Consider the following 21,198-nt stretch of genomic DNA (forward strand, 5'->3'; position numbering starts at 1 on the left):
ACAAACTTGGAAAGTATATTTTTGAGTTATATGCATCATATTCCGTACCCAGAATTTTACATACAATGAGGTTTCTCGTTCAGACAACTGGAAAAAATGGGGGGAAAACTGAAATTAAACTGAGACACCTTTGGATCATGCTGGTTATTAAACTATCATCCAAGCAACTGTTTGATGTTTTGCTGGAATTATTCAGGTTATCAACGACTCTCTTGTTTTAATCATCTGAGAAGAGGGGGTCCCACCCTCCCATCCAAAGTAGACTCAATCCCAGGTCACTTGTACCATCCACCAGTGGCTTAACCCACTCAAACCCGGGTGATTGGTATCAACCACGTTTAAGTTACCAACTGTGAAGCATAGATTCTACCTCTAGTGTTACTCCGAACAATATCACTGTGAAGCATAGATTCTACCTCTAATGTCACTCCAACCATTACCACGATGGTCACATTCAATACAGCTGTTTACTGCAAACTTTAGATGAACCATCGGAACTGGCCTTTGGTCATTCACTAAAACCACTAAATAAGTTCAGGGCATCAGCTAAAGAGCAATCAAAATTCACATCCAAGCAACCAACATATCAATCCAGAGTCACTAGAAAAAACACCGTCTTCCCTGTTAATCCTCGATCAACTCAATCAAGAATTCTCAGAGCTCGAAAGGACTTAAACCAACCGCTCCTTGCAGAACTCTCATCTTCCACATTTCAGGTTGCAATCTGAGCATGTGATTTTTTTTATCAAGATTAATAATATAGCACCACCTTTCATAAACCATTCTAAGAAAGGGACGCCAAGAGAATGAAAATTGGAGCTAATTGGAACTTGGACAACTACAAGCTTATATAACGATGCACATATTTCCATTCTCCATTATGGGAGGTAACAAACACACAATCATCTCTACAAGAGAATGAAAAAGATATCTCATATTAGAATCCACACATAGCAAAACCCTCAAACCTAGACTTCTGTCCACAATACTTAATCCAACAAATAAACAAACATGAAAAATAATAGTATAAAAACCCTTAAGATATATCATCCCTTGCTTGTCTCATGTTGAATCCCCAAAAATTTTGACATTGCAAATGCCAAACACTAAATGGAATAAAAAAATTCAATATAATTATAAGCCATGGAGCAATCCCTAATTAAAGATAGCCAACCATCAAAGAAGATGGATAACTTCAGTCATTCAGGGACAATGAACCAAGCTGATCTGCAGCATCTGAACCTGGAGCATGTGCTAATTGTAGGACTTCCATAGCTTCTGCAACTTTCTCCTGGAGTGCATCTGGAGATTCTATAAGATGGAGGACCTCATTTTGATCCATCTCTAGGAGCATTCCAGTCACTTTTCCAGCCTGATCCCGTTCAATACATTCAACAAGTGGGTATAACTGCTCACCCAGGATCTGAAACCCAAATGAATAAATAAGCCAATGAGTACAGCATACAAACTATAACAAGAACATAAAGGACTAAAGTTTCAGGTCTCTTTAACTACTGCAGGCTGAGTTCAGTTCATATCACTTTCCAATGAAATCCACCCTGAATTGAAGATTATAAGCTCCAATGAACTAACGATCAGGAACAGTTATCGTATGATCCTTATCTAAAACCTAGAAGGTGCAACCAGACTTGTACCCAAAATATTATACCAATAAGGTGCAGCAACATTTTGTCCATGAAGCATAATCAAACACCTCAAACACCTGTAGATTTTCCTTTAGGTGTATGAATGCACAGATAAAATTTCAAGATCTATTTGAAATGGCATCCATCCCTGGATCCAGTTACTGTCATCATTTGAAATTATATGCAACAGGTTGAATTTTTGTACTTTGTTGTCCATAGCGATTAAAAATAGTGAGGGCATGTTTGGATACAGAACAATTTGTCTGGGTGATATCTCGTCCTCAGAAGAGATTGCCTATTAAGAAAGGAAATGGAGAAGAGAAGTTCGAGAGTTTGTCAAATCCGCTTGATCCCTAGAATCCCTGTTCCATCAGGATACATTTGAGCAGTGATTTGACTTATCCCTGAAAAATTGGGATTTGGGAATCCAAAAAAAACCCTATCTCTCCAATTTCCTCTATTCCTGCTTCTTTTCAACTGCAAAATTCCATTAGCATAACATTATTCATGGATAGACTATTCTGGTATCCCAAACAGAATTTTAATAGCTTGGAGCCAGTGATTAATCATGCAACATTGTTTGACGAAAGAAAAGTTGGTTGGCACTGACACGGAACTGTACTAACATACAATTGCATTCCAACACATGCGCATTAGCAAAAGGATTAGTAAATTTCATATCCATTATGTCAGCCTATAACTTAGCAAGCTGAAGCATTCTTACCAGTCGTTGATTTTCAGGAGTTGCAGAAGCTAGAGCTGAGGCAAGAGATGTGATTGGAATTGGTGAAGATCGGACCGCATCCATTGGAGCAACATGCATACCACTTGCATCAAGTGGCAAAGGCATCATTGGACCCATCAGACCCTGAGGTATCATTGTTGGATCAACCCCATTATGAGCATTTTGCATATATCTAAAGCCTTGATTAGCACTACGCTGAATCAACTGCATTCATGGATTATCAAGAGTAGATGAGAAACATCAGTTAGTCATAGCTGAATGCAAAAGATGTAGTATTGAAAAAATCAAGCCAACTAGCAGTAGTCATACTAAATGAATAATTTCATTTTGTCTAATAATAAACAAGTTCAGAAGGCACAACATCTAAAATAAAACTGAAAGAACAAAACATTTTCAGAGTGAGAGAAGCAATGGTGTTAGCAACCATAAATGGAAGACAAAAACATCTCACAGTGATTTAATTAAATTAAATACTGTTTGAGTTTCTGCCTGCCAGGTAACTGCTAATCCTGAGAGCCAAGCTTTGTGCTGATAACCATATTAGAGATATTACCCAACCAAAAAGTGAAGATCAACAAGAAGTTTGAAAACAAATAAAATCATGCAGGCGCACAAATGGATACACACAGGCACACCTATGCACTTAGTTATTATGGGCCCATCAATTTACAGCAAGTCATCGAGTCAAAAGAAACAAAGTAGGAACATATCTCAAGGAGGGCTAAATCGTTTCTTCCATTATGTTTTTCAGCCTAAGGGGGTTATCCTAATTGTCCAGAAGCTTGGCTGAAGGTAGTCAAATAAAGGTCGATCAGAAATTGAACATACATATCCCATTTGGATTTAAGGCATTGGATCAAGGAACATAATGAGTGGAAGTTGGAAATTGGAGAGCATATCCACAAGAAAGTCAGGATTGAATCATGAGAAATGAGTGTTTTACTCTGATAAAAATGTCCTTCGCTGTGCCTTACTAAAAATAAACATTATCATAAATGGATGCGAAACTAGACCATGCATGACTGCTTGAACTATTTTCCTTCTTAAAATCCACTTCCTCCAAAAGTATGCACCAACAAGGGCTTCTTCATGTGACGCTCTTACCCCTCAGCCACTGATGGAACAAGAGAGTCACATAGACCCATCATCATGGTCCATGATCTTAGCAGCAATCATGACCAGAGTTCCAGTGATGATAGTAGCAGTTCCCAACAGAATTTCTAGTTGCATAATATAGGAAAAGATTAGAGGAAACCACAACAGGCATTCATGGCAATTGACGAAAAAGTATGTTTTTTGTTATTGTTGTCCTAACCACACTTCAAATTTGTTCAATCTAAGATCTTTTTACCATCCTAACTCCTAAGACCTCCACCAAGTCTATAATGTCAATAAGATAATAAATTTAATATTGTTCAGGCAAGGTCATATGTTTAAAAAGGATGACATGTATGCAGCCTCGGAGAAAAAGTGTGACCACAGAAATTGGTTCAGCATTTAGACTTGCATCTCAAATGGTTGTAGAATCCAAATCTGGATACAGAACTCTGCAACTTTTGGGTGGGGGAAGCACACTTTGACCTTTTGCCACCACAAGGCCTCACATCCATGTGCGGCTTGGAATGATCAAGCAGTTCCAAAGAATTGAACAAAGTTACTGAGTTAACAGATAAAAAATTTATTTAATTGACAAGAACTACAAAGGTTATCCCAGAAAGGTCTCAACATTTGATAGAGCCCACTAAAGAGCGATTTTTTTTCTTGCAAATTAAGTATGAGGGTTTTCAACAAAGTACACTGACATCAGAGACTTCAAATAAAAGCATGAGCAAAGAGAATTCACGTCAGGGAGGGTCAAAATGGTTGTCTAAAAGACTGTTGTACCTGCTGGTGCTGCTGCATCTGCTGTGACATTCCTCCCCGCCTAGCACCCACCCTCTGTCCAGGTTGTCCTTGCCTCTGAAGGGTGTAAGGCATCATGAAGTTAGGGGCAACACCAGGGCGGATTCCTGCAACAAGGTGCTGTTGGAAACCATACCCTGTAGGTTGGGGTGGAATGAGACCGGGAGCACCCTGTCCAAAGTAAAGTTGCTGAGGGGCAAGCCTAGGTGGACCAGGGTGGTAGGCAGGCATAGAGGGCATTGCAGGTGTCATAGTCCCTTGAGCACTAAGCTGTGCGAAATGAGCCTGCAAAAGAAAATAGAATAAATCAAACTGGCAAAAAAATACAGGTAAAAGCATGGCATCAGAACTAAAAGTTGTATTATTACAGCACATGTAAGATTAAAAAATACATGTAAAATTATCTTAACATTAAGAAAAAAAAATAAAAAGCATTTGAAATTCTTCAGTAAATAAACTCTGAAACTGGGGAGCAAATGAGAATAGCAATAAATGATTATTAAATACATCAAGGAAATGGCTGGACGATGACAATGGAGCAAAAAGCATTTCAAGGATTGCTATGAAGTCAACATCTGTGGCTTAAGATGGTAACAGAAGCTTCCTCTTCACTTTAGAGGTAAGTATCTAAGCAAAATAAATCAAGGAATGAAGTACACAGCATAGTGAAATAGAAGACATTTCTTATGAAGAAGACATGTTTTACTCAGGAAAGTGGTAATGCATCCTCAGAGTGGTCTGACACAGTTTAGACCTGATAATCAGTTTCCAGATCTAAGGGTCTGTCTGGAAGCCTGCAGCTGGACCACATGCAGGTCCAGCTGCAGTTTGTGGTGGAACCCATCTATTTGGACAGCTGCAGCTTCCAGAGCAGAAGCAACTAGAGAGACGCATGTAACTCCGACCTGAGATACTGCAGCTCAAACACTTCCACTGTCAAACGAAAAAAAATCTCACTTCATGCCACTTCCCTGCCCCCTTGTTCATGAGAGAGAGAGAGAGAGAGAGAGAGGAAAAACAGAGCCTTAGTTGGCCATCTCCAGCATCCTCTCTTCCTTCTTCTTCTCTCTAGGTCTAATGATCTTGATCTATTTTTTCAGTCGTCCCAGTCTTCTCTCTTCTCTATTTAAGGTTTTGATCTCCAGACAGACCATCATCTTCCACTCAAATCCATGATGAAAAGCTTTCAGATGGTAGGATCTCTAACCTTGATCCATCCCTAACTGGTTCCATCCACCTCTTCCACCACCTCTGGCAAAGGGAGGGATCCGAATGAAAAGTCTCGAACCGAATCCACAATTCTTCTAGGGTTCCACCATCTGTCTCAATCCATGATGAAAAGCTTTCAGATGGTAGGATCTCTAACCTTGATCCATCCCTAACTGGTTCCTTCCACCTCTTCCACTGAACTCTGAAAACGAAAGGGATCCGAATGAAAAGTCCTGAACCGAATCCACAATTCTTCTACGGTTCTACCATTAATCCCTTCCCCTCCCACACCAATTTCGAGTCAAATCTGTCATGCTATGCTTTAATGAGTTTGATCTTTGTAGATATAAGTATATTTATTTTACTTTTGTATGTAACTTGTCAATTCTGTGTTGGATCTCAGATGCTTCTGTTTTCGTTGGTTGCATTTCTTTTTTTCGTGTCAATATCTATTTTTATGCTTGGATATGGAGCATTTAATCAATTAAGTTCTAATGTTTTTTGATATGGAGGACTGAATCTTTTTCACTGTTATAGTCAATTTCATTCCCTTTCTATCCAATTCAGATCATTGCTGGAGTTATTTTTCGAATTTTATAAGATTAATTCTTGGTAGGACTATCCTAACTGGTTCCATCCACCTCTTCCACCATCTCTGGCAAAGGGAGGGATCCGAATGAAAAGTCTCGAACCGAATCCACAATTCTTCTAGGGTTCCACCATCTGTCTCAATCCATGATGAAAAGCTTTCAGATTGTAGGATCTCTAACCTTGATCCATCCCTAACTGGTTCCTTCCACCTCTTCCACTGAACTCTGAAAACGGGAGGGATCCGAATGAAAAGTCCTGAACCGAATCCACAATTCTTCTACGGTTCTACCATTAATCCCTTCCCCTCCCACACCAATTTCGAGTCAAATATGTCATGCTATGCTTTGATGAGTTTGATCTTCGTAGATATAAGTATATTTATTTTACTTTTGTATGTAACTTGTCAATTCTGTGTTGGATCTCTGATGCTTCTGTTTTCATTGGTTGCATTTCTTTTTTTCGTGTCAATATCTATTTTTATGCTTGGATATGGAGCATTTAATCGATTAAGTTCTAATGTTTTTTGATATGGAGGACTGAATCTTTTTCACTGTTATAGTCAATTTCATTCCCTTTCTATCTAATTCAGATCATTGCTGGAGTTATTTTTCGAATTTTATAAGATTAATTCTTGGTAGGACTATCTGAGAATTAAATTTAATTAGAAAATTCAGGTGCAGGAAAACCATCATGAACAGATTTCTGAAATGGTGAGCATCTAATCCATCTATATGAAGGCATGAGTATGAATCAACTCACTGATGTCAGAATCTCAACTACCATAATTTGATTTCTCACTCCATAATAAACATCATTATACAACATTCTAAGAAAATACTGTCAAAATTTATAACCTTTACGAGAATTAATAAGCCTTTTATTCTGTAACAATTTTTTAAGTCATTCTTCCCCATTTTGTTCATTTACAGGGTCAGATCCTCTGTCCAAGAAAGGTATTACGAAGCTTCTTAATAATTTTAAAAAGTAATTTGATATAAAATTTTAGAACAATAGTTTGCATATGATTCAAGAGAGGGCACAAGTTCACCATCCCATTTATAGGGTGACTGCATGACCTACAACCACATACAACCAAACAACTACTTTGAACTTACAGCTAATACAGAAAACAAAATATATTTAACCACATGTAATTCAATGCTATGCAATTCTAGCTGCATGAAACTTGACCTGCAGTGCATCTCCAGTCGCAGGGAAGCAAACAGTCTCTTATTGCAGAAAACAATAGGGACTGAAAAAATAAGACGGGGTAAAGAGGGAATGACGAATAGAAAGGAAAAGAAGTATGGAATGCTCCAAAAAAAGAAAATGAGGAGGAGGAGAAAGGAAAATGCAAAGATGTGATCCAGGAGGATCCCCTGACTTGATCCCCGATCGGATCAAGATGATTTGCCAAAAATGGTAAAAGAGAGAAAAAGAAGCAGAGATAAACGAGAAAGAAAAAAGGAGAGAAGAAAAACAACAGGAAGAGGAAAAGAGCCTGGATGGCAGGTACATCATATTGGGCAAATAGGGATCTTAAAAAGGTGTGGCCAGGTAAAGATAGGAAAGAAGAGGGGAAGCAAAAGTGGTAATCTCAGCACTTCATGCTCCTGATGTTACAGCCTCCTACTACAAAGGCACCCCGCCCCTCTCTCTCTCCATCTCTCTATCTTACCTTTCTCTCTGCCTCTCTCCTCTCTATATCTCTACCTCTCACACACATAATTCAGCTTAGGCTTATCAGTGCAGGGTACCAATTTATGTGATAGTGGGTTGCGGATTATCAGCGCAGTGGGTCCAGGAATATCCCAATCCACTGTTCTGAATGAAGAAGGCTGATTTCAAAGTGGGTTTGGAAGTTGTAGGTGGCAAAGTTCTAAACGTAGTCTAACTGAAACATAGTATGTAGATAGCAAGAATATGTATATAATGAAGAAAACAACAAAAATCAAAAGATAAAAGATTTCAAAGGCAAAACATTTTTTAGTTAAATCAGTTGCACAGAAGATGGAAGATAATGTGGTACCAATTAGAGTTGAACGTTAAAACAGAAGTGGATACTGAAGTATCACTCTCAAATTTTAAGCTACCATCAAATGCCAATAAGATTTAGTAGGTACTGTAAAACTTTCTAGAGAAATAAAAGACAGGCTATGGTGCATCAATGACAATATTGACCACTAAAATAGCGAGAGGTAGCAAAATGATGATGGTAAAACTGACTTGAGAACAATAAGGACATAATGAGAAGCAGGCACGTTATAGGAAAGCTTGCATGCAATACAAATGGCAGACAAGTCCAATCAAATGTTTTGACTGTTTAGCAAGTGCAGCTTAGCCACCAAAAACAGGGGGGAAAGCCCCTCAAAGGAGGCTTTGAATTTTCAGGTTGCAAGGTTAAAGGAGAGGTAGAGAGGCACTAATAGTCATAAATGCACGAAAACTACACAGGTATAGTTAACAATTGTTCAGCTGTGGAAAGGAGCTGCATCAACAAAAAATATTCCCATAGAGATGCACATTCATTTATTTTTTTGACTTTATGTTACATTAATGACAACTGGTTTCAGTTTTAAATAGGAAATTCACTCTGCAGAGCCATGATTGCATATATTTGAAGGTGCTAAGTTCTCTCCAGACCAAAGTCCCAATACATGGTTAGCAAATTCATGAATGTTATTGTAGCTTTTAAAAGAAACAAAGACACAAAAAAAAGATATTAAGAAGATAAATTCTAAAAGATGATAAAAGACATTCAAGGCACCCCAATGACAAGTATTAACAAGATACAATTACTAAAGAAGAGCATATATTAGAAATATAGAAAAGACAAGAATGGTGAAAGTTAAACAGCATCAAAGAACAAAAAAAAAAAAAATGATATGGTCATGTTGTTTATAAGTTAGCAATAAGCTCTGTATCGATGCACAAGTAAATTACGAACAAAGCAACATATACCTGCAACCTTGCTCTTCTATCCTCTTTACGTTGAGCCACAGCAACATATAAAGGCTTCTTTCCAGTCATCTTGCCATTCATTTCATTTATCTGAACAGTATTCAAAGTCAAATGTAGCTTAGTGGGAAAAAGACTGCTTGCATCTCAATAATCTCATGACGACATCAAAAGACTTGTAAATGACTATCCACTTACAGCACTGTTAGCCTCCTTTGGAGATGAAAATTGCACGAAACCAGAACCCTTGCTCTGCCCTTGTGAATCCACCATGACCTGGAAAGAAGAAAACATACAGAACAAACCTTCATGACGTATAGACAAAGTGTTCATAATAAATCAGTGCATAAATCTGCACAATCATACCTTGCAGGAAATTATAGTGCCAAACGGACGGAACAGCTCTTTAAGGCGTTCATCATCAATAGTGTCATCAAGATTCTTCAAATACAAATTAAGTCCTCGAATTTTGTCCATTCTCCCATTTCTCTCCTGTTCGTATTTGACCTTTAACTCGGCCTCTCTTTCAGATTTTTTTTGAGCTTTTCCAACATATAAAACTTTATCATTTAAAGCTTTTCCATTAAATTTCTCAACTGCAGAAGCAGCAGCTTTTGAGTCTTTAAAATTTACAAAGCCAAATCCCCTGGAATTTCCATTTTCATCTTTCACAACTACTGCGCTGGTGATCTCACCAGATGCTTCAAATTCACTTTTCAAATCATCATCAGTGTATTTTTCAGGCAAATTCTTTACATATACATTAAAGAACTTTGGAGATCCATTTGCAGGTTCCCTCTCTTGACGACGGATAAAGAAACCAACATACACTTGTTTTTCATTGATCAACATTCCATTAAGTTGACCAATAGCTTTCCGAGCTGCATCTTCATGTTCAAACTGTACAAAACCATAACCTTTCGACTGACCATTAAAATCAGTGGCCACCTTACAAGAAAGGATAGCACCAAACGAAACAAATATATCATGCAATGACTTGTTATCGATTGTGTGGTCAAGATTCTTGATAAATACATTAGCATATCCGCTCCTTCGAACACTAGGATCTCGGTGGGAAAACATAATTCTGATAGACTTTCCATTTATGGGGGTGAAATTAAAGACCTCTAAGGCATGGCTAGCTGCAAGATAACACAAATAATAAGGTACCAAGAGCAAGTGTAGGTGCTTACAGAAAATCTCCATAGACAGAAGTGTATGCTACCAAGAAACTGGATAACAAAATTTTGGGCAAACAAATAAATTTAGATTTTTTTCTTTTGGTTTACTAAGCCTCCTTGGATCAGTTACAAAATCCAATAGCTGCCTTTAATAGTAAAAAGACATTATTAACTATATTTAATCTGAATGATAAATAAGCTTTAAATAAAAAAAGGAAGAAAACAAACAATAAAGATAAATATCTGTTCGAAGACTACATGTAAAAAATCTCACAAAAGTGTGAACCTCAAACATAACCAGTTCAATGCTGCATTGTCATCCACTTAACCTGTTTGAGGCAGTGGAAAGGTATAGTATGAAGAAACAAGCAGAAAAATGCTTTTGACCAAGTAAAAGATGGATAAAATACATAAGTCCAAAGTACATGATACCTAAATCTTATTGATGTAAACAAGTGGCCAATTCCTTTTTAATATGTTTTAGTTCATAAAGGAGTCTGCTCTAGTAGTTAGATTAAAAGCAAGATTTGTAATTAATTGCGTGACTTGCAGGTATAAACCTAAATATATTTAAGTTGAGTTTTCAAAATGCCACTCTAATTGATTTATAAATGTTTAAACCTTAGCAAGAACAGGCCATAACTACTAATACTCACCAGTCCACAATGAAAAAAAAAATGAAAGGATGACGTAAAGACACTAATTTGCTAAGTATTATTGAAATAATGAGAAAAGGGACTGTATTCTAATTTATTTAGAGTTTTAGCCTAAATAACTAACGCATTTCCCTATACCAGACTGGGTCTTCTTCCGTCTTTCCAGAAAAATGGATGGTTGCTTCCTAATACAATGAGCTTAAGCTATTTAGCAAATAAGGTGATGCCTCCATTCTGTCAACAAAGTCTTTTGGATCTTATGGCAAGCCCCTCCTGCCAATGTTGCCGTGGACTCTTGGCTACAAAATTGGCAGAGCCACATAGGACTGACCTAGAGGTAATGGTCATAGGGAGTTCTAAAATCTAAAACATTAAATTTATCACATACGGACAGAATCAGGCTTACCAATTAAGGCTTAAATTAATTATAAAGTGGGGTCTTTGTGTCAGTCAATGACCTTGCATATATAAATAACATCCTGATTGTTTAGAATTATAATGCCAATGTGCTATTAGGAAGTTGTGTTATACCCCACTCACACCCCTATCTCCCTGCTTATTGAGTTACTCTCAATCATATCTTGGTAACCTATATTCAGCAAAACTTGAGCAAAGAGACACAGATGCAGACAAAATAAATAAATAAAACAGTAAAGAGAAAAAAAACTGGAGAATAAAGAAATATTGAGAAAGATGAGAACGGCAATCTTGGCTTTTCTTTTGATTTCCTTTGCAGGAACTACATCCCAAGTCAATAAAGCAGCCACCTTGGCATCTCCTTTAAACACACTGCTGAAGACCTCCAATGGTTCCTAATGTGAAGTACAACTTCGAATTTGAGAGAAAAAAAAAGAAGAAAGGCCTGTTATAGTAGTAAAGTCCTTACTATAATTCCACAAAAAGAGATAAATATATTAAAGGGAAAAATTTTGGGTGTCTAGAATCCCCTCAAACCATCTCCAAAAGCTTTTCTAAATTAAGACAAAACTGTCTCGGGTGTCTAGTGGGCCCTCAAACCATCTCCAGAAGCTTTCCTAAATTAACACTAGATCAACTTCAAATGACTTAACTGCTTTCCACAACTTCAACTGTCAGAAGGTGCGTAAGCCCTGTTCCCAGCCCAAATCTTCCTCTGAAGCCCAAACATGGACACAAAAATTCCCAATTGGTCTTTAACATGCATCAGACTAACTATGGCCCAGCAATCAAAGGAATTCTCGCTGCTCTAAGTGTTCTCGTATGGGATCTCAACCATCCTTGCTGCTCTAGTATCAAAGCCTTATTTAATTTAAAATAGTCCACCACACAAAGCCAAGACAGTTTTCTTGTTATATTTCCTCAAAGTACCTCTCAACTCAGACTTGCCAAGATATTCGCGAAACCTAAATCGGGTAAGTTAAAACTTACCCGATTTCTAAATGAATCTTCCACCAGCGACATTTTTACCTCTTTCTGGCCAAAAGTTAACCTAGGTAGCTCCAATTTCTATAGAGATTATCCATGAAGATATATCTCAGCTCCTTCATTTTCTGGGAGCAAAAATTCATCTTGGACTCTGATAATTCTGTCATTGGCAAAATCTTACAATTTCATCACCTGACACGATAATGAGAGAATAAGCCTTCTATGCCATCATCCAAAAAAGTCCTAAAACCTAAAATATATGTGACTGAATCACAGAATTGTTCTAATTCTCGGACATTGTAGAGAAATCAAAATCAACCAAATACAGTATGACACACATAAAGTCTTATCCCCTCTCCAGCTCCACAAGTATCACTGCAAACATAAAGGCCCCAAATATTCGAGGTGGTGCAGTGCCAACCAATGCAGGCTTAGACAGGCTGATGCAGAGTTTCAAACTCTAAATTCAATACAAATATAGCTCACAGCTTTTCAAATGTGCATGTGGCACTTTGGATATCAAAGATTCTCAACTTTCATTGTTATATCACAGACACAGTTAGAGTCAATAATCTGCAGCCAACTTTTTGAAGCTTGCTTAGAAAATCATGATTAAAAATCCAAACAGAAAAAGAAGAAAATTAAAGAAAGAAAGAAAGGGCTTCAAATCCATACCAAGAAAAATCCACGTGATATTGATTACGAGCTAAATTTAATATTCCAAGATCCCAGAAACACAAGAACTCCATTGTGTAACAAAAGACGTAGATAATCAGATGAGAAAATAATTTCTTTTTCCTATTGATTAAGAATGAATGGGAAAACTGATCCCTGCACTCAAACATGCAAACATGATCGATCGTAAAAATAATCCCTCGACTCAGACATGCAAACATGCAGACGGGAAGCAAGAATCGAGAATCCAATATACGATCAAGAACGATAATAGCAGCACTGAAACCCTAAAAGAGTACAGCTAAAGATCAAAACTTCCATAAGTCTTACCGTCCTGGGGGTTGTGGAAATTGACGTAAGCATAACCGAGGGAGACCCTGCGGATTTGGTCCCTGCAAACCCTAACGGATGCGACCGGCCCGATCTGGCTAAAAAGATCGAAAAGCTGTCCCTCCGTGACGGACAGGTCGAGATCACCGACGTAGAGAGATGCGTTTCCGAACGCCCCGCCGTGCGCCGGCGCCGGCGACATCTGCCCCGGGGAAGGCTGCGCGGGGGCGGCGAGGGGAGAGGGAGCCGGGTTCGCCATTGCCACCGGACAAATATAAGAAACACAATCGAAGCCTTCGATCGATGAGGAGGCGAAGCCTTCAAAAGGGCTAGCTTTTATCGATTTTTTTGGGATTTTATGAGGGATTTTTCTGAATCTTTTTGGATTTTTTAGGGTAGGGGGGGGGGCGTAACTTCGCGTGGGACAGAAGGGGAGGCGAAGACGCGAGAGAGAGGGCGAAGAAGGGAAAGCGAGTGGATTTTAAAAGAGAGAGGAGGGGGAGCGTGGAATCTTCGGAGAGTGGCATGAGATTCGGCAGGTGCGGTCTCATGTCGTGGACTCGTGGCGCTAAAGCTACGAACTTTATTATGACCGTTAAGACTAGGCACACGCGTGAACTGACGGGAAAGATTTAATGGTCATGGATTTAGGGATTATTAACGGAAACGCCACTGATGTGATCACCGCAGCCGCCGCCATTCTCCTATGCCATCCACCGCCATCACCCCACCATCCCTTATACGGCCACTTGGTCGCTCTCGTGTTGTGATTTCACCCTTTCCCTACTCGCTCTGCGGCCTCCGGCCTTCTTGTTCTTCTTTTCTTTCTTTCCTTTTTTTTTTTTTTTTCTTCTACTTCTTCTCCTCCTTTTATATATATATATATATTAAATAAAATTAAAAATTAAAATATCATGAAAAGCAACCAAAAGAACAAACTGATACTTCTCCCATATGCTCTGTCGCATAAAAAGCAACTAGTCCACAATGTTGGTCCTCTTTCGATAGACATGCGATGCACACTTCCTCAAAATTCTCTCTCCTCTTTTTATTAGCACGACTGCAATCTCTTGCTTACTAGTTCATATAACCGACCGTCTCCTCACTTTGGTTACATTAGTTTACATTATTCTTTATATATATATATTCCTTCAAGCCATTCCCCATACTTGGATGCCAGCATATCTCAAGTATATTATGGATCCTTTCCTTTGCAATGTGCCTCTTTCTAAGAAAAAACAGGTGTTTGGGCCTTGTACCTCCACTAATCTTTTCTTGATGAAAGTGTCTTCATTTTAATATGAGCACTCCAAACTTGCCTATAGATTTGATCGACCATCTTAAACATTAGCATCTGTCGCTGGAAATTGGACCCGGGGGCGATCGGTCAGCCGAGAAGGAGGAGCACCGGTGAACACTAGTGGGCGGCGATCCGTCGACGGACGACGTCCTTTGGAGAACCTGCAAAAAGCCGGTGGCCGGGGTTACCGGCGCCGGCCCTCCGATGCCTAAGTCAGAGGGGGGCAAGCGTATATGAGGAGAAATAACGTGTGTCCAGAGTTCTTGCCTTCCAGCCCCCTCTAAAGTGGAGGGGTTCTCCTTTTATAGAGGGGCGCTGGGTTACCTGTGATGTGATGGGGCGAGGTTGCCGTATGACTGAGTACGTCGCATGAATTGGTGTACGATCATGTGAATTAATGCCTTGTCGTAGGGGATGAAGTCGGAATCAAGGAGTTGTCACGGCCGTCTGGATGCAGCCGAGCTAATTTGCCATGGAGGACTGGAGATCCGTAAATAACAGGTGTCACGCACATTAATTGTTGAGTAAGCCGGAGATACGCATTAATTGTGGCGTAAGCCGGAGATCTACAAAGGCCACGCGCATTAAATGCTAGGGGCAGTGGTAGGGTATGGTCTCTGAGCAGGGTATGGTCTTTGATCGGGCTATAGAAGGATGTGACCGCGGTAGGCGAGTGGCGAGGTCGGACTCGCGAGGTGGCGAGCTCTGAGGTCGGGCATCTAGTCGGGCGCCAGATCGGGAGATCGGAGGTCGGGCGCATCCGAGGTCGAGAATTCCGAAGTTGGGCACCCCTAATCACATGTCTCGTGATATGCTCACATCCTTTGGGCATATTACCCCAACAGCATCCATTCTCAACCCATCAATCATTTACAAGACTAGCAAAAAAAAAAAAGGAAAAAAAACTCTTGTCCTTCTATCAGAGCTTGAATGATTGAAGGATATTTAGGAAATTTTGCACTTACTAGATTTGCAGCCGGTTAAAAATAGATTACCAACTTATCTTATTTTTACTATTTCCTCAGAAAAAAATATTTTAATAATTTATATTCTAAGTTGGCTGAACCAAGTCAGATCTAAAGCTGGCAGGTCAGAACTCAGCCCGGCCTCTTTTTTTTTTAATAATTTACAAAAAAATACTTTAATACTTTTTCTTCCGCCTCCTTCCAGACTGAAGTCTGAAGCCCAATTCATCCGCTTCCGGTCCTATTCATCCGTCTTCCCGCCGCTGCCCTTTCCATCCGCCTCTACGACGTCGTCTTCTTCTCCCTCCGATCATCTGGTGGTGGTCTTAGACGGGAGGAGGAAGCGGGTCACGTTCCCTGACTCGTCCTGGAGCCCGTTAGCGAGGACGTAGAGGCCGTAGAGGATGGCAGCGCAGGGGATGGCGATGGCGGCGACGTCGAGCAGGTGGTTGAAGCGGAGCATCTCGATGGTGCCAGCGGTGTCCTCAACGGGATCGCAGTGGAGGTCGAGCTAGTCGAGGGCGCGGCCACAGTGAGCAAGGGCCATGGAAAAGGTGGCTGATGGTGCGCCAGAGCTCACCGGGACGGACGTCGGGCTGGGGACGGTGGCGCGCGTCAAGCACGCCGTTTTTTTTTTTTTTTTTGCTAAAAAGAAAATACATATCATGTACGGATACAACAACAACAAAAAAATTCAAAAAAGCAATACATTGCGGAGAATACTGGGAAATTCTGCCTCTCCCACCCAAAGGTAGTTTTCTGAGTGGTTGGTAAGAAAAGAAGCTACCCAATCTGCGGTCTCATTGGTCTCTTTGAATACATGCTTTGCCTGAAGCAGTATCCCATCCGAAAACTCTCAACAGCGGGTGGTAATCGCCGACTCTCTTCAACCCTTGCAGAATTCAGCCAATGATCGTAGCAGAGTCTCCCTCCAGAAGGACCTCCCTTTTCTGCAAGGCACGTTGTATGTAGCTCAATCCAAAATATACCGCTCTCAGCTCCACCCCTAGCACAGAAGTATTGACCAAGTAGGCATTTCCTGCTGCGATGACCTTGGAGTCCGGGCTCCTAACAATAAAGCCTGCACCTCCCATCCCGCTGCTCTCCAGAGCATGCCGTCTTGTTCACGAACTTGCCGTAGGCATTTGGGGCACCCTGGAAGGCATAGAGAGGGTGTTAAAATATTTGCATGACAGGATGAAAACACAAAAAAAAAATTCTGTTATATTCAGTACATTTTATATTTATGTATAAATTTTATATAAAAATAATATAAAATTATGTTAATAAAAAAATATTATTTGCCAATACAAGCTGTTATGAAAATCACTCTAATAAAAGTATGCCAACGAAAAAAAAATACAAATTGATACATAATTTATCTCTAATTTTAAAAAAATTCTATAATTTATTCATCATGCATAAATAATTTTGATTTTTTATATAAGGTAAACATATTCACTAATACTATTAATTTAACTAGGTGCAAGAATAAATTTTGCAAACTTAAGAGAATTTTTTATAATTTATTTATTAATTTTATTTTTATATAAGATAGATGGATTCACTAAAACTGTTAATTTAATTAGATATAGGTATAGATTTTACAAGCCGATGAATAAGTCTAAAGAATTTTTTGTATTTTATTCAAAATTTAATACATCCTTTTCGTTTATGGAATCAGGAGAGGATGCCTAATTGAACTTTCCCCAATATTTTCGGGGGGAGTTTAAAATTTCAGCGCAAGAAAACGATTGCGGGGGTCGCCAGTAGAGTAGGAAGCTTAAATGCATCCTTCTCGTTTATGGAAGCAGGAAAGGATTCCTAATCGAACATTAACAATATATCAGGGGGAGATTAAAATGTCAGCAAAAGAAAACCATTGTGGGGTCTCGCCAGTCACCACTTTCCTTTTTTCCCATCTTCCTTCGGATTCACATTCTAAACCCTATAGATTCGAAAAAAACCCTAGAGATCCCACGCTTCCGCTCTCCTCTCGTCTCCGCTTCTCTGCTGTCCCTCGCTCGGTCCCATGGGCTCCGAGGCCGATATCGAGCGGGTCCTGTGGACGGAGGAGGAGATCTCCGGCCGGGTCGCCGAGCTCGCGTCCCAAATCTCCGACGACTTCAAGGGTTTCCCGGCCCCTATAGTCGTCGTCGGTGTCGCCACGGGGGCGTTCCTCTTCCTCGCTGACATCGTGAGGAAGATTACCTTGCCCGTCGCTGTGGATTTCATCCGAGCCGAGTCGTATGGGTCGGGGACGGAGTCCAGTGGAGTCCCCAGGGTCTCCTGCGACCTCAAGATCGATATCAGCGGCAAACACGTGATTTTGGTACGTTTTCGTGGTGTAGATTTCTGAAATCGCTGTTCTTCTGTTGTCTTTCTTGGAAATTTATTTCATCAGATCATCATATTAATGAACGATTTGATCTGAAACTCTTGTCGAAAATATGTTTTTTTTAATATATAGAACCAGGAAGGTAGCTCCTTTTTATTTGGAACTGCTGGATGAATAATTTATCTGAGTTTTAGTTTGTGCGCTGACACAAATTTGAAGTTGTCATCAGTATGTGTAATTAATTCTCGAAAATGATGCGATAGAAGGTAAGATTGCGAATTAATGCTGCATAACTGAGGAATAAAAATCATATGTGGTGGGCACCATTGAAAAAAAAAAATTATATTTCTTATTTTGGCATATTTGTTTTAGTGCACATTTAAAAAAAAAAATCAAATGGAGTCATCAACTTTATAATTAAAAAAAATATAAAAAATCGTAATATATATTGTATGACTCTAAGTAATACACATCAAGTAAATTAGTTATTTAGTAAGTCAATACACATATTTATGTAAATTGATACACAATTTCTAGAATATAGTATTCATCAGTACACAGTATGCGATTAGAGATGATACACACTTAGCAAATTAATCATTGAGCAACTCAATACATACCTTAAAACAAATTGATATATAATTTATAGAATATTATATTCATCAATACATACTATATGGCTGGTGATACATATTTATCGACTTCTGATACATAATGCAAGCTTATTTGATATACACCTAGCAGTGATCCAATACATATTTTCAGATAAATCGATACACAATTTTTAGAATATGCTTTTTATCGGTACACACTACATAGCCAGATAATACACACTGAGCAATTAATCATCTCGCATTTTTTTTTAAGTTACGAAATTGATGAACTCCGTTAGTAGTAGGAGTCTTATTCTTACTTGATTTTTAGGTTTTCTCTTTAAGATGGCCGCTAGGAAAAACATGGCAAAACAAGAGTCCTGCCCCATAAGATGTTCTATAGTGCCTGCCTCATATGATTTTTGTTTATAACTAAGGGGTAAAGACTGTCTAGCTAGGTAGGAGGGAACATTGACATGGTTGGATGCAAGCCATGGTCAACAGATTAACCAGAGAGTGATTTTGGTGAGTTGTGATGATGCAAAAATTTTATAGCTTGTGTGGCAAAAAAAATCATAAATCAAGCTTGTTCATTTTATCTTGCTGCTCTGACGTGCAAATTTATGATGGTGGGAGCATCATTAAATTCTGTGAATTCTTTTAGGTCTCCATACAGCAAAAGGTGATTTTTTAAAATAACAGCTCATAGATTTGCGATCCTAGGTCTTGAATCTTGTCGAGCAGGTTCTTAAATCCTGAGGTACCAGTTATCTTGATGAGGAACCAAGTTTAAGATGAACAGCTGATATAGTAAGTGGGGAAATTTGGAGGGAACCGGGATTTTCTGATAAATCTGATATTACCATCTATCCTAAACATTGATTTCAAAATTCACTAGCTTAAATAATTTACTTAAGGAAGTAAAAATGATTAAAAAAATATCATCCGATATGCATATATCCAAGACAGTAGGTATATATATGTCTAAAATTGTTCGTTTGTTTTCAATCTATGTAATTAATGAACAATGATGTTCCTCGAATATGTACTCCAAATTTTCTGTAGACGGCCTTGCAAGCACAAAAAATCTATGCCAATTATTCAGTGATCCTTGAAAGGAAAAAAAAAATCGAAGGAGATGGAGGTAAAGTTTGAGTTTCATCAACAAAAGATTCTCATAGGTCAACCATACTGATTTCAGGTAGGGCTATGCTGAGCAGCAAAGGTGGATCACCTACTAACTAAAGAATAATCAAAGATTAAAATGCTTTGTGGAAAAAATGATTCAATCATGAAAATTATTCTAATTTAGACCAATAGGATTAGTTGAATATAAAATGAATGTTTGAGTTTGCTGAAGAAATTTGATAGAGTCTTCACATTTAGTTAGGAAAACTTACATGGGGGATTTTGAAATTTCTATTAGTAATTGTTAAAAGATGCTTTATCATGAGGGATAAAACTACTTATATTTCATTTCCTTAACTTCAAATCAACTGTTCTTCAAAAGTAATGTTTCCAAGCTGCGGCGGTTAGTTCATTATATTCAAAACAGGATGACGGAAATAGACTATATTTTGAGTTAGGGAATGCTAGAAATGCACTAACATTGTCATCTGGCTATTGTCCTCAACTCGGTACAGTAATTTGAAATTTTAAGGAGTGTTATGATATTGTGATGTGAAAAGTTCAGCTTTTAGAGAAATTGGATAACTTTTGCAGTTTATCCTGTATAAATCGTTCCATCTATGAATAATTTTAAATTTGTTAAATTCTTATATTCCTGTTCTATCAATACAAACTTCACCCGTAGGCGGCCGCACTCACGCATTAGTGCAGACTGTTGTAATGCTGAGGTGTTTGTTTTAGTTAACTATTACACCCTGAACAACCTTGCAATTTTTTCCCCTGATCAGACAGCAAGTGCTTTAATGGCTTTGGATACTGTATTATTAATATTTGCTGCTGTAGGTTGAGGACATTGTAGACACAGGAAATACCTTATCCTGCCTTATTTCACACTTGCAAAGAAAAGGAGCATCTTCTGTATCAGTTTGCACTTTTCTGGATAAACCTGCAAGAAGACAAGTGCAATTTAAGCTAGTGGGAGAGGGAAAATTTTATTGGGGTTTTGAGGTAAGAATTTTGTGCTATATGCATCTATCAAATCTTTTTTATGTTTACTTGCGTGAATCTTAGTCTCAACCCATCATCTTCCATATAGGAAACAACACTTGCAGATATGAATATCTTGCAGCTACTACTTTCAAAGCTTTCGCTTTAGCACTCCTGTTAATCTGGAAGTGATAGATTCCCCTTGTTTTCCCTCTTGCAGTGCCCAGAGTATTTTGTTGTTGGCTACGGTATGGATTATGCTGAACTTTACAGGAACCTGCCTTACGTTGGTGTCCTTAGGCCAGAGATGCGCAAATGAAGCTTTCTTGTATCTATGAAACATGACTAGTGAGTTTGATCATTAAAGATCTCTAGGTTGGATGCATAGCCTGATGCATTATTGTACCACAAAATGTAAACAAGACTTAGAATAGTCAATATAAATTGCTGTTTTTTTTCTTGAAGTCCATAAAATCTGACCTGGTTGATTAGTTGCTGTGGTTAAGTATTCCTTATGGGTTTTGCTGCAGTGCTTCTTAAAATTATATACGAAATAAATTTTTATTTTTGTTTGCCATTCATTGTACAAT

The 21,198-nt window shown here is 38.7% G+C and overlaps 2 protein-coding genes across 2 annotated transcripts; one reads left to right on the forward strand and one right to left on the reverse strand.

Moving 5' to 3' along the window:
* Window positions 1-846: 846 nt before the first annotated feature.
* LOC103705523 (polyadenylate-binding protein 2-like) lies at window positions 847-13,853 on the reverse strand. The gene is made up of 7 exons (XM_017842121.5): window positions 13,298-13,853; window positions 9,418-10,193; window positions 9,250-9,327; window positions 9,055-9,144; window positions 4,276-4,578; window positions 2,371-2,595; window positions 847-1,423 (listed from the first exon to the last, which is right to left on the reverse strand). Exons 1-7 carry the CDS (start codon window positions 13,554-13,556, stop codon window positions 1,196-1,198), a joined length of 1,959 nt encoding a protein of 652 aa, XP_017697610.4. The 5' UTR covers window positions 13,557-13,853; the 3' UTR covers window positions 847-1,195.
* Window positions 13,854-17,420: 3,567 nt separating this feature from the next.
* On the forward strand, window positions 17,421-21,072 carry LOC103705515 (uncharacterized). Its single transcript, XM_039130457.3, has 3 exons — window positions 17,421-17,894; window positions 20,465-20,629; window positions 20,829-21,072. Exons 1-3 carry the CDS (start codon window positions 17,595-17,597, stop codon window positions 20,925-20,927), a joined length of 564 nt encoding a protein of 187 aa, XP_038986385.1. The 5' UTR covers window positions 17,421-17,594; the 3' UTR covers window positions 20,928-21,072.
* Window positions 21,073-21,198: the final 126 nt, after the last annotated feature.

This window comes from Phoenix dactylifera, chromosome 12 (genome assembly GCF_051530095.1).
Source record: "Phoenix dactylifera cultivar Ajwa chromosome 12, Ajwa_hap1_PhDact_Kaust_v1.1, whole genome shotgun sequence".
Lineage (NCBI taxonomy): Eukaryota > Viridiplantae > Streptophyta > Magnoliopsida > Arecales > Arecaceae > Phoenix > Phoenix dactylifera.